Raw genomic sequence first — 21,228 nt, 5'->3', positions numbered from 1 at the left:
TATGGGGCTTCACACATCAAACCCATGGGCGTGACGAGCCAACACTTGAACTCCAAGCCTACACCCACCGCCCAATTCGTGCATTGAAAATAGGTGAGAGGGGGTTATTTTACCTGGATTCTCAATCTTCTAATTTACATGAATATTGTTATGATATGTCAAATAAATAAAGACATGTCCACTTACAGGTTCCGCTTCATGTTGCTCAGTGTGTGAGAAGTTAGGGGAGACAACTCCGGGAGCCTCATGGTGTTCTGAGTGTCAAGTGTCCCTCTGCGAAAGATGTGTCAAGATACATCGTGCAAGTCCAGCATCACATGACCATGAGATCTGTGACCTTTCAGGGGAGGTCAAGGTGAAGAGGAGGCGCAAGGTCATATGCAGGGAACATAAGGATGAGGCTATAAAGCTTGTGTGTAAAGACTGCCACAAAGCTGTGTGTCAGACATGTTGTGTTGTTTACCATAGGAAATGTGAGTCTGTCGTTACCATTCAGTCAATGTTGCCAAACCTGAAATACCATTTAAGAAAGCACGCTAAACAGTTATCAAAGAAAATACATAGAAAAGAAACAATTGTTAAGAACACAGACGAGAAAATTAGCGGAATTGCGAAAAACAAAATAGCAGTAGCAAATGACATTAATTCTGCTGTTGAGAGAGTCATCGCCAACTTCAAGCAGAAAAGAAAACAGCTGATGAATGAAGTCAGGGATATGACAGACAAACAAACTAAGCAACTTAAAGCAGATGTAAAGCTTGAAGAGATTGAGATGCAGATGTACAGACAACATTGTGAGTTCATTGACCAGGCCTTGGTATCGGACTGTGAGATGGACCTGTATGACGCGTATCAGGCCTGGGAGGCGGGGGCTGTAGAGTTGGGGGATGTCAGGGACACAGACACCGCAGACACACGGAGAATAGATGACATCAGGTTTACACCTGACACTGACAACGTCCAGCACATCCTAGATGACCTACAGCTGGGGAAGATTGACGTCACATACCAGGATCAGGGCACACGTCTGCCGTCTCCAGTGCTGATTGACACGATAGATTGGAAGATGGCGGGCGATGAGGTGGAGCCTGCTCTACGTGACATCACAGTCCTGGTTGTTGATGGTTTACAGACATGTGTTGTCACTGACTACGTCAACGAGTATGTGAAATCTTTGTACACCAGAAACAACTTGACATGCCACAGCAAACTTCCCCTGGACGACTCTCCATGGGGTGTGACACAGTTGAAGGAGAACCAGGTGATGGTTGCTGTCCCTGACATAAGGAAGATTCTAACAGTAGAAGTGACCCCTGACCTGGTGCCGCTCTCAACCATCACAACAAGCAAGGAATACTACAGTCTCGCTGTTCTGAGTCCCTCATCTCTAGCAGCGGGAACTACCAACTGTGTTGATATCCTGGACATGGCAGGACACGTGCTTAGGTCAGTCACTACACACAACAATGAGACACTGTTTACCCAACCCTGGTACATGTGTGTCAACAACAAGGGTAACATATTCGTGTCTGACAGGGGGGAGAAGTCTGTGACATGTGTGACGTCAGAGGGGGATGTTGTGTGGAGATACGCCCCTACCGGAGACAGAGCACTCCTCCCTTATGGTATTACGACTACTCCAACAGTAGACATCCTGGTTGCAGACAGCACCAATGTGGTACGGCTGACAGAGACAGGGGATTATGTCACAGATCATCAGGACATTGGCTGTGATCCATATGGATTGTATGTAGATAGAAATGACACACTGTATGTGTCTAGTAAAGATCAGATACACGAAATCAACTTCATGAAGTCACATCAATAATTTCATGATTTAAATCATCACTATCACTGGTGTTAAATTCACTATAACAACTCAAAATGGACTCTTCCAAATGGGGTGTGAATGATTATACAAAGGTGTATCCACAGACATTATTTCCACATCATTACAGATCACATTATGTGTTTAGCAACCTGGTTCTCTTTATCAAATTGCCTCCGTGTTCTAGTGAGTATAGTGTCGGCCGGGAAGGCGAGAAGCCCGTGGTTTGATCCCAATCTGCTCAAGAGATACCAATACTTCACTCTATTCTTAGTAGATATGATATGGTTTACTTGTTATTGAAGTGCTCACATGGCTACTTGGACCTGTGGATGGTAACTTGATATATTGTTCAATGACACTAATGAGTTCCCAACTCTTGAGACCATCAGCGGGTTCTCGGGTCGGGTTGGTTACCCGGGCTGTAGATTTGGACTCGTCCCAGCTCCATTCAGTACCATGTTAGGTACGTGGTCCATTGCACCGTGGTCATAGAATGTTTTTACTTTACTAGATAGTAGATAGTAGATAGGGTGTTCCATGTAGGTGAGGTGAGGTGAAATGGGGTTTAACGTCGCGTCCATGATTATTGCACTTATATAGCGACGTGCATGCACGTGTGTGTGTGTGTGTGTGTGGCTCCTTGTACTAGTACGGACTGATGCCGATTGATAGTGCTAGCTCACTGAGATACCATGCCGCAGTTTAACATGAATACCCCACTCAGACACAGTATACTGACTCTGAGCGACCAGTCCTTGTTTTATCCCCTTAATGCCGCGCGCCAGATAGGGTAACAACAAATATCATCCTTTAACGTCTTTTGGTATGACGGGGGCGAGGATCGAACCCCTGACTTTCCGCTCTCCGGGCTCTTCCGCTCTACCACTAGACCACGGAGGCGGTCTGTTCCATGTAGGAATGTTCCATTGTGATGTCATGAAGTTTGTTTTGTCGAACGTTATCGTGAGCCACTTAATAACAAATAGCTCCTGCATCATACTTGTACGGAGGAACACTTCTACAATTGTGTAATTGTGTCCATATCTATAATGATTATAATAGTGTTGTAGGTATAGTACATTTCATTGTTCAATTGTCAAAAAATAAACTGTAAGTGATTCCATGTTAGTGTTTGGCTATAAATGAAATTATTTTTGTGCGTCAGCTCCATAATCAGAGACCATAAAATAGATTTACTTTACTCTGCATAAACTGAACAAACATTAGGCCACGCACACCCTCGGATTTGTTTCATGACTGGCTGATAATAGAGTTGGTAGATCTTGTGTTGCACTATTGCGCTGTACAGTGTCATATTTTGAATCGTCTACTCTTTGTTTGTGTTAATGACTTAATAGACAGCCTTTGAAGTTGTTATTTTGGACTTGTAAAATGTATTTTTGTGCTTAGAGGCACAAAATCTTTGAAATCATTGAAAGAATACTTCAATCGATTTCTTTTACTTATTTGTACCGCACACATAATCATTGGATCGTTTTAAATAGCATTTACACTCAACAAGAGCAGAATGTATTTCTCACAAATAAAAAACATGACACTGTACCATTGTCTGTCATGTACTTACACCTCAATAAACGCAAACACATATTGAAGTCAATTCTTTATCCATAACTAGATTCCACAGGAGGTCCCGCTACATTAAAGTTGCGTCACAATGTTTTGCAGACCAGTGTGACATCATCAGTTACCATGACGCCACGATCAACTGACATACCTTTTCTCCCTGCCACTGAAGCTGGTCAGCTGTCCTTTTTTACACTGGAGACACTTGATATTACCCCAGAAACGTACCCGACGCATTTTCGTTTTGAAATCTACGAAAGGACGTTTAACCTTACTGCAACATTTTATACAATTTGTCCAAAAAACCCATAAGTATCTCCCTCCCTTACCCACAGTGTTGATCCAACGTACCAGGTTAACGCACTCAAAGCTTCTTGAGTCTACACTGTCTGTCTGCTTTCTGTTTCTTTTCCCTTCTATCTCATAGATAACATTAGTAGTCTGGGTTACACAAGTAGATCACATGGTTTGGCGTATACTGATCTTGTGACTGGAAAGATATCATATTGTGATGGCCATCACGAAGAATATATAAATATTAATGTGTCTTTATTATAAAATATGTAAGTTATGACAGCTTGTAAAAATTAGAAATATTTCCTAAATATTTCCCTGTTGTATTTTTGATGGTTATATGACAGTGCACGAATTATATCATAATTATCCTGTAAACTGTAATTAGTTTTGCAGGTATATATCAGTATACTTTTGCCAACCTCGTTTTCACGTAATTCAATGTTTTGAATCCCGTTTTGGTAAGAAATCTATCAGAGGATCATAGCATGCTTTTATAGAGCTTCATGGCACACCGTTATCTCTTAAAAATAATCATATGTCCATGCCATCATGTTACGCATATTGTTTAGGATGTGCCAGTACCTCATAAGCATCGATGTCAACAACGTGCCTGTCAAAACGATCTTGTTTACTTTTTTCAAGAGTTTTGCATTGACCGTAACTTTTGAAGAATTCATCGTTCTAAGCACACAGTTACGCAAATTAGCCATCAGATACAGATTAATCATACCTTTGTTCTTCAACAAACAGATCACAATCACTTGGCAGCTTGATATTTATCCATATTTGTGTGAATTTGTGATCAGGGCTGAGCTACGTGTTTCGCCGATGCCCGCCATTTTAACTTTGTGACAGCTAGCCTAGGTCGCGATGAAGTTACTGAATTTGGCTAATGCTTAGCATTTTGCATTATAAAGTTTATTTAATCTAATGAACTATGTCCAGAGGAACCCAGAATCGTATTTGATGATATTTATGAACATGTTTCTCATGTCAAGACGTGTATTAAAGTTACTGTTAATTCTGACATCAGGAACTATGTAATCTTCTCTGATGTATTCATGCGCAGTATTTAGCGTCACTATTTATGAACATGTTTCTCATAAATATGACATCCAGTGCTTCTGTCAAAGCATACCAGTGGCCAATTTGTGTTATTAAACGTCTTATGCATCAGATAAATTCCAATTGCCTCCTGACATTTGTAATCTTCCTCTTTGAATTGTCCATCGTAATTCCCAGTCGATGTTGCTTGTTGTTATTACGTCCTCTCGGCAGGCAGCAAGGTCGTAGCTTCGACGTAGCAGGACGTAATTGTTTATCTTGTGATATTGGAAGGCAATTAGTGAATCAATTAGACAGAATTCATTGATTGGTATAAATACTCATTTTTATACCAAATTACCTCCTGAGATGGTTTGCCTTCCTCTTTATTTCAGTGATTTTACATTGTGAAAGTAGATCCCTCAAAGGAATAAGGACGTAAAGAGACGTAATTTCTCGTAATTTGATTGGTCAATAACAGACATGTGACCATTTTCTCACACCTATAAATACGATGAGATCCATTCTGGGTCATTCTGACTTTGGCAGTCTAAAGGTCAGTTTCAATCAAAGGGCAGATAATTCAGCCCAAAAGTTCCCCTTGTCCTTATGTAATCATTTCTATAAATAGACTGCATTTTTGAACACAGACACAAATTGCCATCTGAGTAACTGTAAAGTTATTCAGATAAAGAAGTCATCCATATATATATATTTATAGCAGTAAACTACCATTATAGTTACAGGCAATAATTATTTTGCCCTGACACTGGTCCTTACAAATAAACCTTAAAGCTCAGAGGGATCTACTTATTTGGAAGCATTGTGTTGTCCATATAAGGCATTGTTATACCCACATGAATAAAAACTAATTATTCATTGAAAAGAAGTGTTTTGACTCTCAGTTACATCCAGACTTCGAGGTTTATCAGAAGTTCGGGTCCGGGCCGCTACAATATCAACCCAGGACATGGGACAACTGAGAGGTAGGTTTGGTGTTCGCACTGGACATAACAAGGAATAATTCCATAATATACAAGTCATTACATTTGCACGTTAATAGGATCATGATACCAAATATATCGGTTTGGTTTATTGCATCGGTAACACTAAGTATCCGTCTTATCAAAAATGTGTGTCGCGCAAGGCCGATCTTAATCTTTGTGACAGTTGGTGCATGCAGGACACAGCTGGCAACCACATGCACAATACTGTTATAGGCCACAGCGTCACGATCTCTCCAGATATAGACTGGTGACACAGGACACAGCTGACAACCACATGCACAATACTGTTATAGGCTACAGCGTCACGATCTCTCAAGATATAAACTGATAAAAGTGATCTTAGCGTTACACCATAATATGTAATATGTCACTTGGCATTTGCAAACATTGAATCAACAGACATTGTAATACACAGAGAATATTAGGAAAAAGACTCTTTGTTGATGTTTTGCTCAGCGGCTATGTGGCCTCCTCCGTATTCTAGTGGTGGAGCGTCTGGGGTTCGATTCCCGGCCGCGTCATACCAAAGACGTTAATAGATGATACGTGTTATTACCCTGTCCGGCGCTCTGCATTGAGAGGCTAAAACAGGGACTGGTCGGCTCGGAGTCAGTGTGCCTGCACTATAAATCGGCATCAGTCCGGACTAGTACAGTCACACACACACACACACACACACACACACACACACACACACACACACACACACACACACACACACACACACACACACACACACACACACACACACACACACACACACACACACACACACCCATACACACACACACACGCACGCACGCACGCACGCACGCACGCACGCACGCACACACACACACACACACACACACACACACGCACACACGCACGCGCACACGCACACACGCACACATACAAACACACACACGCACACACACACGTCGCGGCATGTGTGCAATAATCTTCGACGCGACGTCGAACCCCATTTCACCTCACCTCAGCGGCTATGAATCAAAGTTTAGATACAGATGCCCTTGTTTTGATAGTAAATGTTCACAGTTTTGTAGATCATTGCAGATCCCCTCCCCTCCCCGCCTCCGCAGATGGTGACACCTGGATTAACGGGGTTTCACTCTCACTGTCTTACTACAGTCCGTCTCAACCTGTCTCGTCCTTGTTAATTGTAATATTTATCATTTAAACATTCTTTGTATTATCAATCATTGACATAAAGTATCCATTGTTTTGAGGACTCTTAGGACGTTCTCAGATTAATACATCCATATCATGATATTGTGGACACAAGCTTCCTTGGACGTCGTTTTCACATTGATAGATCCTGACCTTTAATCGTTACCACACGCTTGCGAAAACATTTCTATTTGTAGACTGATGAGGTGTTATGAACATGTCTTATCACCGTACTGACAATACTTTCTGAATTTCAAGTTTACAAGTCACTCAGGAGTGAATGAAGCTAGCATTAATAATGTCTTCGTGAGACTTTAACTTAAACTGACTGCAAGGCTGAAGTTGACTCAAGGGGCGATGTAAGATAAAGGTTCTTGTTTGCCCATTGCAAACATCTAATATTATTTACAAGTTGTCATTTTTCTTCCGTGCATATTTCCAACTTCCAAAATCTAACTATGTTCAAGACAAAGTAAAACCCAATTCCCTCCTACAGAAAAGAACTAATTTGAATTTAAATATTTATTTGGAAACTTACAGTAACTTCAACGTACATCCTTCCAACATCGATATTACATATGTCGAGAAAGGGAGAAGACTTGTGTTCATAATTATAAATCCACAGGACAATCCAAAAAGCAAAGTGATACACAAATTGATATGTGATGAGCTGCTGGAAATCCAATTAATTATTCGATATGAGGAAAATGCATACAGTTATATTTGTTGTTACATACGATTAAACCGTGCGCAAATAAGTCTAGTGTGATGATTTTCGTGTGACCGTTTTTTTCAAAAACAATACTTACAAAAATAGTGTAGTTTGATTGAACAAGTATGTTTTTATGGTGAGAGGTTGATTGTTCCAAAGTGTGGCAAATGTGGAGGAACAGCGTCTGTGGTCACATGTTGGTGGTAGGGTAAGCATTAAGACGCTGGTCGATCTGGGGTATCTAGATGGTACACATTCTCTCACCAAACTAAAAAAGGTATGATGGAGCTGAACCTTTCATACGTCGGTAGGCGATACTCAGGATCTTATGTTCGATCCTTACTGAGGCCGGTATCCAGTGGAGGCGAATCAAGACTGGTGAGATTTAGGAGTGTTTGTTGCTTCATGTGATAATTCGGGTTAAGTTTACAGAACAGTCGTCGGTGATAGTACAAGGACACCAACTAACCTCAACATGCATCAACTCGATAATTCGAAAATGACGAATGCAGAATTAACTGAATATTCCCAACGGAAACGCTGTCGATTATCTGATCTAATACTGACAACCCTTCTCCTAGAAAAAAAACACATTCACAAGGCTTGGTGTTAACATAATTTATTCATTTATACTGACTGTTGGTAGATTTTCAAAGTTCAATAGGAAACACGTGTGCATTTCAAATAATGACGACAATGTTATGCCTGTGTGAGTTTTATTGGCAAAATTAAGCCTCATCTCACATTGTCACAATAATTCATGTATTTAGTTTTAGTTCATCTCTACAAGGTAAATCCTTAAATGTGCGGAAACAGCAAGTCATTAGATAATGATTTCAACTATTATGAGTGAGTGAGTGAGTGAGTTTGGTTTTACGCCGCTTTTAGCAATATTCCAGCAATATCACGGCAGGGGACACCAGAAATGGGCTTCACACATTGTACCCATGTCGGTATTCGAACCCGGGTCTTCGGCGTGACGAGCGAACGCTTTAACCACTAGGCTACCCGACCGCCCCTCAACTATTATGAGGGGAAGTTTAGTTAAAACACAAGTATGAACAAATACCTAAATTAGACCTACGTTTCTAAAACGCCTTATTGGCGTGATATAAATATATGTAGAATAATGTATTTCTATAGCACTATGTATAGTCAATTTGGGAACACATTTTTATCAGTTTTGGTTAAAACTTCCACTTGATTTTAAAGGAATATTAAAGTCTGATTTACTGAGAGACTACCCCACTTGTGGCTGAATATAATCAAGTAACCAACGCTTATCACCAGAGTGACTCAATTTGAACCGTTTGTTACAATGTGAGACCTAGGTGACTGTCTAATCATACCCTGGCGTCTTGACTCCATGCTCGCCACATCAGCAGCTGTGAGTTTGCCTGTTTGACACAAAAACACTATCAAATTTGGAACAAGAATTCACAAGAGCGACAATTTCATATATGAACCGTTTGTTACAATGTGAGACCTGGCTGGCTGTGTCTCATCGTACCCTGCTGAGGTGATTCGATGCTCATGATGTCAGCAGTTGGTTTGCCTGATCGACACTCTACACATAATACTGATCGCTATTGTGAAGTTGACATGTGATGTTGTTTCGGCATAGAAACAACATTGACTTCTCAGAGACAAACTACACGTTTGACATCGAATAATAGACGTTTCAACATATAAAATGCTGCACTCAACACGTGAAAGAGTTTGGTGTTATCCCTCTTTGAACGGTAGTTCAGTAATACCATGCCAGCTTGATGCGGAAGGTAAGTCCGAAGTGGCTCTCTACAACATATTTTCAGTATGTACCAACCAAAACTGCCCCATTACAGGGACGGACGAAGTGATATTTTTTGAAAAATTGAAAAAGGATTTATGTGACTTTCATTCTTGTTTTCCAGATGGCTTTATACCAGATTGGGGAAGTGAGAGAATTCCTCACCTGTGTGATCTGCCAGGAACTGTACACAGACCCCTGTACACTGGGGTGTGATCACACATTTTGCAGGAAATGTGTCACTGCATACATCCAAACCAGACCAGATGCTGTACAGCCCAAGACGATCCCTTGTGCCTTCTGTCGACAAGATACCAAGGTCCCCGACCCCAGCCGGCCAGTGGAGGAATGGGTGGGGCAGATCAAACCAAGCATCATTATACAGGGGCTGATTGACACACAAGCCGACGTTGTCAAAACGGGTATTGATAACATGTGCATTTTAATGGTATTTGATGTTTTTTAGATACATAGTATAATTACAGTATTGCAGTGAGACACTGTTCCAATGATAACAAATGACTCAAATAAACACCAGAAAATACACATTTATCCATCAAAAGCATGTCTCTACTGTATCCAAAGCACTTTAAGAAAGGCGTACTATATATTTTAGCTATGATACTACTTATTAACATGTTCATTATTAACATTGAATATGATGCGGACATAATATATATAAATACTAGTATACATAACAGTTATTGTGACCAGGTGATCGATAATGCTCTTGAAAACAAAATAGCTAAACATGTCTACAATATGTAAAGTTAATTGTAAGGGCGCAGTCATTTGATGTTCTCAGGTGTTGGGTTCAGGCGGGGATATTATCGAAAAAATATTTTCTCCCCAAATGTTGTTCAAAAACATAATTATGCTTCACATTGTTGAGAGAAAAAAATTGCCAGTACTTGTTTCTTAAAACAAATTCAGGCTCAAAGATATATATAAATTATTATAAATTTTTTTAAATATCAGGTTCTATAGCTGGGTCTGAAAATATCTAATCTCAATACAAGATCCCTTTATAAAAGGTCGGTTTCATTTTGATCAGAACTAAAAGCCTACATTAAATTATTAACAGTGTAATTTTATGGCAGCCAATGTCTCAAGCATAGCAATTTTATTCAAGCATTTTCTCATGCAATTGTGTAAGTTTTCGATCAAACCCTAGGCTCCCAAAATCTACCCCTATTCCGCACACACAAGAATATCAAATAACCCTCACAAGACAACACTTTATCACCAATCCTATACCGCAAGCACTGTTAATAACTTAAAAAAAGAACAATTTTTCCTGAATTTTCTATCTCGTAATTTATGTAAATACAGTTATGATATCTCCATTAACCATAGAAATGTCCACTTACAGGTTCCGTTTCATGTTGCTCTGTGTGTGAGAAGTTAGGGGAGACAACTCCGGGAGCCTCATGGTGTTCTGAGTGTCAAGTGTCCCTCTGCGAGAGATGTGTCAAGATACATCGTGCAAGTCCAGCATCACATGACCATGATATCTGTGACCTTGCAGGAGAGGTCAAGGTGAAGAGGAGACGCAAGGTCATGTGCAGGGAACACAAGGATGAGGTTATAAAGCTTGTGTGTAAAGACTGCCACAAAGTCGTGTGTCCGACATGTTGTGTTATTTACCACAGGCAATGTGAGTCTGTCATTACCATAGAGTCAATGATGCCAACTATGAAATACCACTTGAGAAAAAGCGCGGAACAGTTATCAAAGAAAATACATAGAAAACATACAATTGTTCAGAAAACAAACAAGAAGATTAGCGGAATTGAGAAAAACAAAATAGCAGTAGAGAAGGATATCAAATCTGCTGTTGAGAGAGCCATCGCCAACATCAAGCAGAAAGGAAAACAGCTGATGAATGAAGTCAGGGATATTACAGACAAACAAATTAAGGAACTTAAAGTAGATGTAAAACTTGAAGAGATTGAGATACAGATGTACAGACAACATTGTGAGTTCATTGACCAGGCCTTGGTATCGGACTGTGAGATGGACCTGTATGACGCCTATCAGGCCTGGGAGTCGGGGGCTGTAGAGTTGGGGGATGTCAGGGACACAGACACAGCAGACACACGGAGAATAGGAGACATCAGGTTTACACCTGACAACGTCCAGCACATCCTAGATGACCTACAGCTGGGGAAGATTGTCGTCACATACCAGGATCAGGGCACATGTCTGCCGTCTCCAGTGCTGATCGACGTGATAGATGGGAGGATGGCGGGTGATGAGGGGGAGCCTGCTCTATGTGACGTCACAGTTCTGGTTGTAGATGGCATACAGACAGTTGTGGTCACTGACTTAAATAACAAGTGTGTGAAATCCTTCTACACCAGAAATAACTTGACATGCCAAAGCAAACTTCCCCTGGATGACTTTCCATGGGGTGCAACACAGTTGAAGGAGAAGCAGGTGATGGTTGCTGTCCCTGACTCCAGTCAGATTGTTACAGTGGAGGTGACCCCTGACCTGGTGCTGCTCTCAACCATCACAACGAGCATGGACTACTACAGTCTCTCTGTTCTGAGTCCTTCATCTCTAGCAGCAGGTACTACCGCCTGTGTTGACATCCTTGACATGGCAGGACACGTGCTTAGGTCAGTCACTACACACAACAATGAGACGCTGTTTGCCTCCCCCACCGACATTTGTGTCAACAACAAGGGCAACATACTCGTGTCTGACTGGGGGAAGAAGTCTGTGACAAGTCTGACGTCAGAGGGGGATGTTGTGTGGAGATACGCCCCTACTGGAGACAGAGCACTTAGCCCTTATGGTATCTCAACTACTCCAACAGGAGACATCCTGCTTGCAGGCAGCAGTAATGTTACAAGGCTGACAGAGACAGGGGATTATGTCACAGATCATCAGGACATTGACTGTGATCCACAAGGATTGTATGTCGATAGACATGACACACTGTATGTTTGTGGTGGAGGTCAGACACGCGAAATCAACTTCATGTAGTCACATCAACCACTGCATGCTTTCAATCATCGGTATCGCTGGTGTTAAATGCACTATAAGAACTCAAAATGGTCTTTTCCGATTGGGGTGTGAATGATCATACAAAGGTGTATCCATAGACATTATTTTCACATCATTACACATAACATTAGGCAAGACAAGACAATTTATTCAGTATAGAGGCCCAAAATACAGACAGATATAGGTTTCATTTCATAGCGCTACTTTTTACACACACACACACACACACACGCACGCACGCACGCACGCACGCACGCACGCACGCACGCACGCACACACACACACACACACACACACTCTCTCTCTCTCTCTCTCTCTCTCTCAACATGGGTCTTTGGTTAGTCACGGGATATATTGTTAAACGACAATGAATATAAAACTCCATGGTTAAAAAAACCTACAAATCCTTAATGTTCGCATTTCTTTCTGACTATGCACACATTCCTTCTGACGTCTATATGTTTGAGTAAAGATAAAGCCTCAGTCAACTTCAGTGTTTGCATGACCAGATCGTTTTATACGTATATCGAGCTTTTTGCTTGGGCTCCAGTAAAACAAATCAGATGTTGTATGGTCTACAGTGGTTTGTGTTGATGACAAAATAAGCATCCTATGAAGTTATTGTTGTTGACTCATTTATGGAGTGAGATATATTTTTGTGTTTGGGAGGTGCACACTTTATATGCAGACTGATGCAAAGTATGCACACCAGATTTTTAAGTGTGTACGTCTATAGACACAATGAATAGAAATTAGCCCACGCCCACCAGCGAACTGCCTGCGAGACGTGCTTTGAATTCCCAGTGTCTAGCCCGTGATATGTCCGTGACTCCAGTTCAAATAAAATCGATGAATGAAAACTTCAATGAATTAGTTTTACTTTGTTTTGTATCACATACTTAATCATAGGTTCATTTAAAATATCATTTGCACACAGCACGAGCAAAATGTATTTTTTGCACAAATAAAAAAAGTCTATGATTACAGTTGTAATATTCTCAGGTTGTCGTATCAGCTGATAACTGCATAACGAACGCGGGGTTTGGTTAATCACTGTTTACTGATATACTAAGAGACGTCTGTACAGGCTGACGGCTAACTGGGACTCACGCCGCGCATGCGTATAGATGTAAACTATTGATAGTCTAAGATGCTAGTATCCTGATGGAATCTCTCTGAACTAGACAATACGGTGTCTGATGCTGAAGTGCTTGTCACTAAAGAATCTGATGTTGTAGAACAAGACATGCAACCTTTGACCAGAAAAGAAAGAAAAAGAAAAACACTTAATAGAAATCAGATAACCAGGAACTCCTCATCTTCAGAGATAATTGTTCATAACGCCTTTGATGCTCTGGACATGGATGTAACACCATTGTCACAGAGCAGAAGTAGGAGTCCTTCCTCCTCACGTGTTCGTGAGCGTTCGCAGATTGAGCCACCATGACTCAATCGTCTAACATACTTCAATGGAATTGTAGAGGATTTAGAAATAATGTTCATGATTTACAGCTTTTAATTCAAGATTCTAAACCATCAGCTATGTGTTGACAAGAAACCTATCTTAAGAACACAGATAAATGTGATGTCAGGAAATGTAAACTGTTTAATCTGCCATTGTTGCTGCAAAATGGTGCCAAGATCTTGCAAAGTCTGTGGTTGGTTCTGGAGAGTGCGCGGTCTTCTGCCAAGAGCATCCCAGACGTGTTCGATGGGATTGAGGTCGGGAGACCTTGACGGCCAGTCCATGACGTTGACTCCCACATTCTGAAGGAAATTCCTTGTCAAAATTGCTGTGTGGGGTCTGGCATTGTCGTGTTGGAAGATCAAACCGGGTCCATGTGCTGCCATAAAAGGCAGAAGTTCTGGTGCCAGTACCTGGTCGCGGTAAGCATCAGCGTTGAGGTTGCCACGGATGACAAATAACCTGGAACGTGCATTGCCCCAGAAAGCACCCCACACCATGACACTTCCGCCTCGAAATCTGTCAACTTCCTGTACACAACACTGGGCGTAACGTTCATGCCGGCGCCTCCACACCCTCGACCTACCATCAGCAAATCGAAGATTAAATCGGGATTCATCACTGAAGACGGCTTGATTCCAATTCCCCTGAGTCCATCGTAAGTGTCGCTGTGCCCACAATTGACGTTGACGTCTGTGTAATTGAGTCAGAATCGGCCCGCAGTATGGCCGTCGTGCTTGAAGGTGAGCAGTTCTCAGACAGTTTTTAACAGTTTGCGCACTCAGTCTACCCCTAAACAGTTCATTTCTGGTTGATGTAGCCGTCAAAAATCGGTTCCGGAGGTGACGTAAGACAATCTGACGATCCTCTGCATGTGACGTCACACGTGGTCGACCTGGCCGAGGGCGATCAGTGGTGGTACCCGTTTGCTGTAGACGCGTCTGTAAATCATAAACAGTCCGTCGACTACAACCAATCGTCCTTGCGACTTCAGCTACGGACGTTCCCGTCTACAACATGCCGATGGCACGTTCACGTTGCACATTAGAAAGGCGTGGCATGACAAATGGCCGTAAAGCCTTCTTGTGTTTTTCTTTTTTTTTAATGACTGCTAACAAGTTTGGCTGAAAACATGTGTGGTATTATGGCCACGTGACCAGTTGCACGTGAAAAAACACTTTTGCCACTATAGTGCTGTGCACATGATTTTGATCGATTCACCTGCACAAAAACGGGTGTTATCTGAAGACAATACGTGGCCATTTCTGTTTAAATACACAATATGGGCCCACAATGATAACTGGTCAAAATGTTAAAATTTTAGGATTGTGAATTTTTTTATTTGGTTCAGTATATATTTGATGATATTTGGACATCAGGGATTTTTCCTCCTTCGTGGCATGATGCGATTGTAGTCCCTGTACCAAAACCTGGACGGGATCATACAGATCCATAGAGGTTATCACGCGAGTGTGTTTGGAGATGGTAAATATCCTGCGTTAGGAAAAACATTTTATTTAGCGAGCCTTGTTCTACAAGCACAGATATGGCTACTGATCCCGCTTGGCTAGGCCTAGTGCCCTCGCAAAATTGTTTCGAAATTTATATCTCCAAAGTTGCCAAAACTTAAAAAAATCCTTAGCTACATCACAGTTAGACACTGATTTCCCGTATATTAGACTGTTCTTTTGATAATGATAGCAATTATACCTGTAGATTATCCAGATTCCCGATGGTTAATTCTGACTCGATCGACGAATAACAAGGGCGACGCCATGTTTGTTTATAAACACTGAAACTAGTCCCTACTTGACCTTTGATATTTGCATCTCTATCCGCATATGACCCCAATGGATATCATTTTTATCCGTTGGCTCTAACCTGCCGAGAAACCTACCCGGTATATGACAAATATATATATATTATATGATAAATCTAATTACCGTCCTATATCTCTCACTAGTTGCATTTGCAAAACTATAGAGCGTATGGTGAACAATCGATTAGTTTGGTATTTGGAAATCAATCATCTCTTCACAGATATACAATGTGGTTTCCGGGAAAAAGAAGTACCATTGATCATCTGGTACGTTTAGAATCTTTAATAAGAATTCCAGTATAAACAAACAAAATGCTGTATCCATTTTTTTACGATTACGAAAAAGCTTATGATACAACTTGGAAGCATGGCATTTTAAGAGATCTTCATGATTTTGGATTGCGGGATCGTTTGCCTTGGTTTATATCCAGTTTTTTAACCGACAGACAATTTCAAGTCAGTGTGGGTTCAACTTGTCTGACAATTACAATCAGGATCAGGGTGTCCCACAAGGCAGTATGGTGTCACATTATTCGGCATTAAAATTAACAGTCTCTCTAAGGCATTGAATGACTCAATTGATTGGTCACACTTTGTAGATGACTTCAACATATCTTGTCGTGGCAAAAACATGCACACAATAGTAAGGCAACTGCAGCTTTGCCTAAATAAAATCCAAATGTGGCTGCTTGAGTATGGTTTTAGATTTTCCAAAGCAAAGACAAATTGTATCCATTTTTCGTTCAAATTATAGACCGCATAAAGACCCAGAACTACTGTTAAACAGTGCCCCCATCAAGTTTGTTGAGGAGACCAAGTTCTTGGGTCTTATTTTTGATCGCCATTTGACATTTTAACCTCATATAAAATATCTTAAAACTAAATGCTTGAAGGCTCCGGATCTACTAAAGGTTGTTGCAAATACTAAGTGGCGTGGGGATCAGACAACCTTACTTCACCTGTATCCCTTATTAGATCTAAGCTAGATTATGGTTCAATTGTATATGCTGGAGCTGCTCAAAGTAATTTAGGGAAATTAGATAGCATACATCATCAAGGACTGAGACTCTGTCTCGGATCATTTAGAACCTCTCCTGTACCTATTTTGTATGTGGAGGCCGATGAGCCTTCGCTTGCAAAACACCGCTTAAAATTATCCCTGCAGTATATAACTAAATTACGTACAAATTACGTGAAATTAAAACCAACTATCGGTTACACCTACTTGGACTGTCAGTCCAGATTTGAAGAGGTCATTATGTGACGATGTCGTATTGGCCACAGTAGATATACCCACGAATATTTATGGAAAGGTGAGGATCCTCCATTCTTAAACCTTGTGATGAAAGAATCACGGTCAATCTTTTTTGCTTGGCTGCATAGATTTTTCCATCACAAGGGATAAGTATTTCAAAATTACATTCATAAAGGATCTTTTTAGTCAAATCAGTGATCATGTAATTATCAGTTTTTTAAGAGAAATAGAATAATAAATAAAGTTTGATTATAACTTGTATAGTATATAGAAAGTGATTTTAATTTGACAGAATGAATTCATAACCGAGATAGCTGAGATTGTTAGTGGTGGGAACCGGGCATCGTCATCCACGATGTAGTCGTTCATGGCATCAGATTGGCGCACGTCAGGGCACTGGTTCATGGCTTCAAGCCAGGCATCTTGGACCTCGAGAAGGGGCAGCAATGCCAGACCTGCAGCTCGTCGTATCCACTTGCGAACCTCCACATCTTCTTTGTATGCAACTGCAAGTCCTAGTTCTTGTGTTTTGCGCCATATTGCCTGACAGAAATGGAATAGACCGCCTTTTACATCAGTCTGAGGAAATACAGTCTCGGCAGCTTGAATGGCAGCAAGTTCGAAGTCTGTTTGGATGACAGATGGAGCTAGGGGTTGGCCGAGGGTCTGCTGAACCTTGGTCTTGAGGAGGTTGAAGAGTCTGGTGGATGTAGCTCTCTGGCGATCTGGAAGGAGTGTGTAGACCAGAGGGTACATTGTGGAACCTGACATCGCGTGAATAATGTATACTTGGTTCCACAGAGGAGGGCAGGTAGAGAATGTTCCATCTATGAAGATTTTATCTGCGGACTGCAGTGCTTCAAGAGCCTCGTCGGAGCAGTACGCCAGTATCTTGTCGTCCTCTCCGTCAGCAAACAACAGGAATCTTCTTCCATCTTGTGTCGCTGTTTACTGATCTGGAAGGTCCACCTCAGCTCTTGATGCGGCACCAAGTCGTCCTCCTGTTGGCTGATGAGGTCGTTGTAGTTTTGCTGCATAGGTGTTGTCTCTTCCATGGCCCTCTTCCTTATGGCGTTGACAAATCTCACTGCTCGGTCATCACTAGGTGGATGGTTGTGTTCTGACGTGCCGCGAACGTAGTCTCTGACTGTGGTGCACTTGCCACTGCAAGATCTGTTCACACACCTCCAGTACACATTTTCATTCTTCGTCCTGTTCTTAGCGTACGTGAAGCCGTCTAGGAGAACTTGTGGGGCACCTCTCTGGGACAAGACATACTCAACTTTCGTAAGTCCGGCCATAGCTTAATTGGACGAGGTTGAAGCTCATGTTCAAACATATTTATATGTTATACCATACACAAGAGAAGGAAGTATTAATGATTGAGAACATTTGGTATATTCTTACACAAATCTCAGAACTTGTTTAAAGGTAATGTTTGAATAAGATTTGTGACACCAGGTAGGTAGCAGATGTACCATAAGCCCCCATAGTCCCCATTGTGGTGGCCTAACTTTGGTTGCTGGTGATCTATAGCTCATTTTTATGTTGTATTGTGACATTTCGTGATATTTTGTATGCTATTTTTAACGATTAATCTGTGATATTCTAGTTATTTTACTGTCCATCGATGACAGGTTCTTATTTAGTGATAATATGTAATAACTTCTCGTCACGATATGGCTGAAATATTGCCGGTGTGACGTTAATTTTTTTTTAACTCACACTCACTCTAAATAGAATATCACCCTCGTACTTTTATTGTCAGCCATTAGGGTTTGGTCGGGTACTCGGGAGGGGTGGGTCCTGAGATGGATCCGGGTGTCCACAGGATTACCCGGATAGCTGGTTAATCACGTGATATATTGTTCAATGACAATAACAACAAAACTCTATGGCTACACTGCAAATCGCATTTCTTTCTGACAATGCACATATTCCTTCTGAATTATATATGTCTGAGTAAAGATAGGTTTTAGTCAACTTCAGTGTATGCATGTTTAGATCTTTTTATACATGTAGGTAAATATTTAAGTTTTGCCAGGTCTCCAGTAAAACAGTTTCCAGTCAGACATTTTCTACCCAACTCGAAAACAAGAGCAGGTTCCTTGGTAGTGTTGGTAATAGTTGATCGGGTACCTGGGTAGGGTCAGGTAACAGGGGTCGGGTATCCGGGAAGGGTCAGGAAATAGGGGGTTGGGTACCTGGATAGGGTTTGTTTGTTTTAAACATATTTTATTGACATATATGGTCAACGGGATTGGGCAAAAGTTATCAAACTTAGGTGGCCCTTTCCCTACTCTATATGTACAGACATTGATTATACATAGATATACACATATACATACACACATACATATACATACGTATACAGAAATACAAACATATACACATTATCATATATACACAATATCATACATACTCATACATACATACATGGATAAGGTCAACTAATAGGGGTCGGGTACTTTCGTAGGTTCAGGTACTAGGGGGTCGGGTACTAGGGTAGTAATTCTCATCCCTATTAGCCATCTACCTGCCTGTTCACCTGTATTAATTTATTGTGTGGTTGTCAGTGGCTCCAATTAATAAAATTTGATTGGTGACTAAAATATTTCTCATATTGAAAGAAACTGATGGATATCAACTTTATGGGTAGTGCAACTCCTTACAGTGATATCGAGGGGCGTTGGAGTAGGAGCCTAGCGGTAGAGGCGTTCCCTTGTCACGCCGAAGACCCGGGTTCAATTCCCCACATGGGTACAATGTGTGAATCCCATTTCTGGTGTCCCCCGTCGTGATATTGCTGGAATATTGGTAAAAGCGGAGTAAAACCATACTCACTTACTCACACACACACTACAGCGACATTAAAGCCTATCTTGCTTCTGATGTTATCGTGTGTTATGCTACACGTTTATGTCTTTCTGGTCACATGCACATTTCTCAGTTTACGTTCACCATGGTGGCATGTTCAAATCACAGAAGAATATTTGACATCTTATCAAGAGCCATACTAAGCCAAACTGTCCATCACAGAATGATGATACGAATAACATAACTATGGCTCTTACTGCCAGCACTCCTACACGGTGTTTGTTAGCTGCAGATGTGGCTGGGCATAGTGGAATCAGGGAATTCAACATTGGGATGCGAGACGACCGAGACTACTTCAACTGCTATGAATAAATGTGTCTGATTGTAATAAATGACTCGGAAACCGAAGCAAATGCATAAAACAAACATTGGAATAAAGCAAAAAAGCAGCAACAGTATTGTTTCAGGATACTGCCTAAGTGAATTCCAGTGATGGTCTTTCAACAAGGTTATTGTTCAATGATTTGTCTTCATTGTGGCAGGGGCGGTCGGGTAGCCGAGTGGTAAAAGCGTTTGCTCGTCACGCCGAAGATCAGGATTCAATTCCCGACATGTGTACAATGTGTGAAGCCCATTTCTGGCGATGTTGTTTCTTGAGGGAGTGTTGTTTCTTCTCCCTCAGTACAGCCTGCTTTGCCTTGGCCATTCTGAAACACGCACCAGTCAAAATATCCAGTTAATTACTCACATAGGCTTGAGTGAATACTGAATTCAACACCGGTTACCAAAATTCCAGCTTTTTTACATTAGTTCGTAAATATTAGATGCAGACAGGATTGAAACCTTTCTGTTCTTTCCATAGGTTCAATGCTTGGGCCATTCGTATTTGTTTGTACCCATGAAGATCCGGGGTAGAATAGGTCTTCAGCAACCCATGCTTGCTGTAAAAGGTGACTATGCTTGTCTTAAGAGGCGACTAACGGGATCGGGTGGTCAGGCTCACTGACTTGCATGGTCGATGCTCATGATGTCAATCACTGGATTGTCTGGTCCAGACTCAAATAATTACAGGCATAGCTGGAATAATGCTGAGTGCAGCCCTCAACAACAATTTGTCAACAAACAATCATATTTGCTTGAGTCCTACATATTTCATCATAAGTTGGGCAATTCAAATGACATTGTTGATCACAACAGGGATCCCAGGTTAGAATATGTCCTCAGTGACGTATGCTGGTTGTAAAAGGCAACCAAAGGGACCGGGTGGTCAGGCTCTGTGACTTGAGTTATTGTGTTTCATGTACCCTGTTGGAGTGGATCATTGCTCACAATATCAATCACAGGGTTGTCTGAGCCAGACTCTATTAGTAACAAGTCCACATCAAATAGCTGGAATATTTCTGAGTGTGACATTAAACACAAT

At 41.3% G+C, this 21,228-nt stretch overlaps 2 protein-coding genes across 3 annotated transcripts in view; both read left to right on the top strand.

Moving 5' to 3' along the window:
* The window catches only part of LOC125378021 (tripartite motif-containing protein 3-like), a 61,604-nt gene extending 59,114 nt beyond the window's left edge, over positions 1-2,490 (top strand). For both annotated transcript variants that reach the window (XM_048392621.1, XM_048392622.1), the window contains exon 3: positions 189-2,490. In XM_048392621.1, coding sequence (XP_048248578.1) covers positions 189-1,828 — 1,640 coding nt within the window. In that variant the 3' untranslated portion in view covers positions 1,829-2,490. The remainder of the gene's footprint in view (positions 1-188) is intronic.
* Positions 2,491-9,414: 6,924 nt separating this feature from the next.
* LOC125378103 (E3 ubiquitin-protein ligase TRIM56-like) lies at positions 9,415-12,604 on the top strand. The gene is made up of 3 exons (XM_048392961.1): positions 9,415-9,423; positions 9,559-9,856; positions 10,807-12,604. Exons 1-3 carry the CDS (start codon positions 9,415-9,417, stop codon positions 12,426-12,428), a joined length of 1,929 nt encoding a protein of 642 aa, XP_048248918.1. The 3' UTR covers positions 12,429-12,604.
* Positions 12,605-21,228: the final 8,624 nt, after the last annotated feature.

This window comes from Haliotis rufescens, unplaced genomic scaffold (assembly GCF_023055435.1).
Source record: "Haliotis rufescens isolate VD_foot unplaced genomic scaffold, xgHalRufe1.0.p SCAF_11, whole genome shotgun sequence".
NCBI lineage: Eukaryota > Metazoa > Mollusca > Gastropoda > Lepetellida > Haliotidae > Haliotis > Haliotis rufescens.
Note: the sequence above shows the minus strand (reverse complement) of the source record. Positions and strands in the feature narration are given on the sequence as shown.

Bases quoted from the DNA above. Each gene is read 5' to 3' on its own strand.
- LOC125378103 (XM_048392961.1), top strand. The intron at 9,857-10,806 runs GTATTGATAACA...GTCCACTTACAG, and splicing joins AGCCGACGTTGTCAAAACGG to GTTCCGTTTCATGTTGCTCT.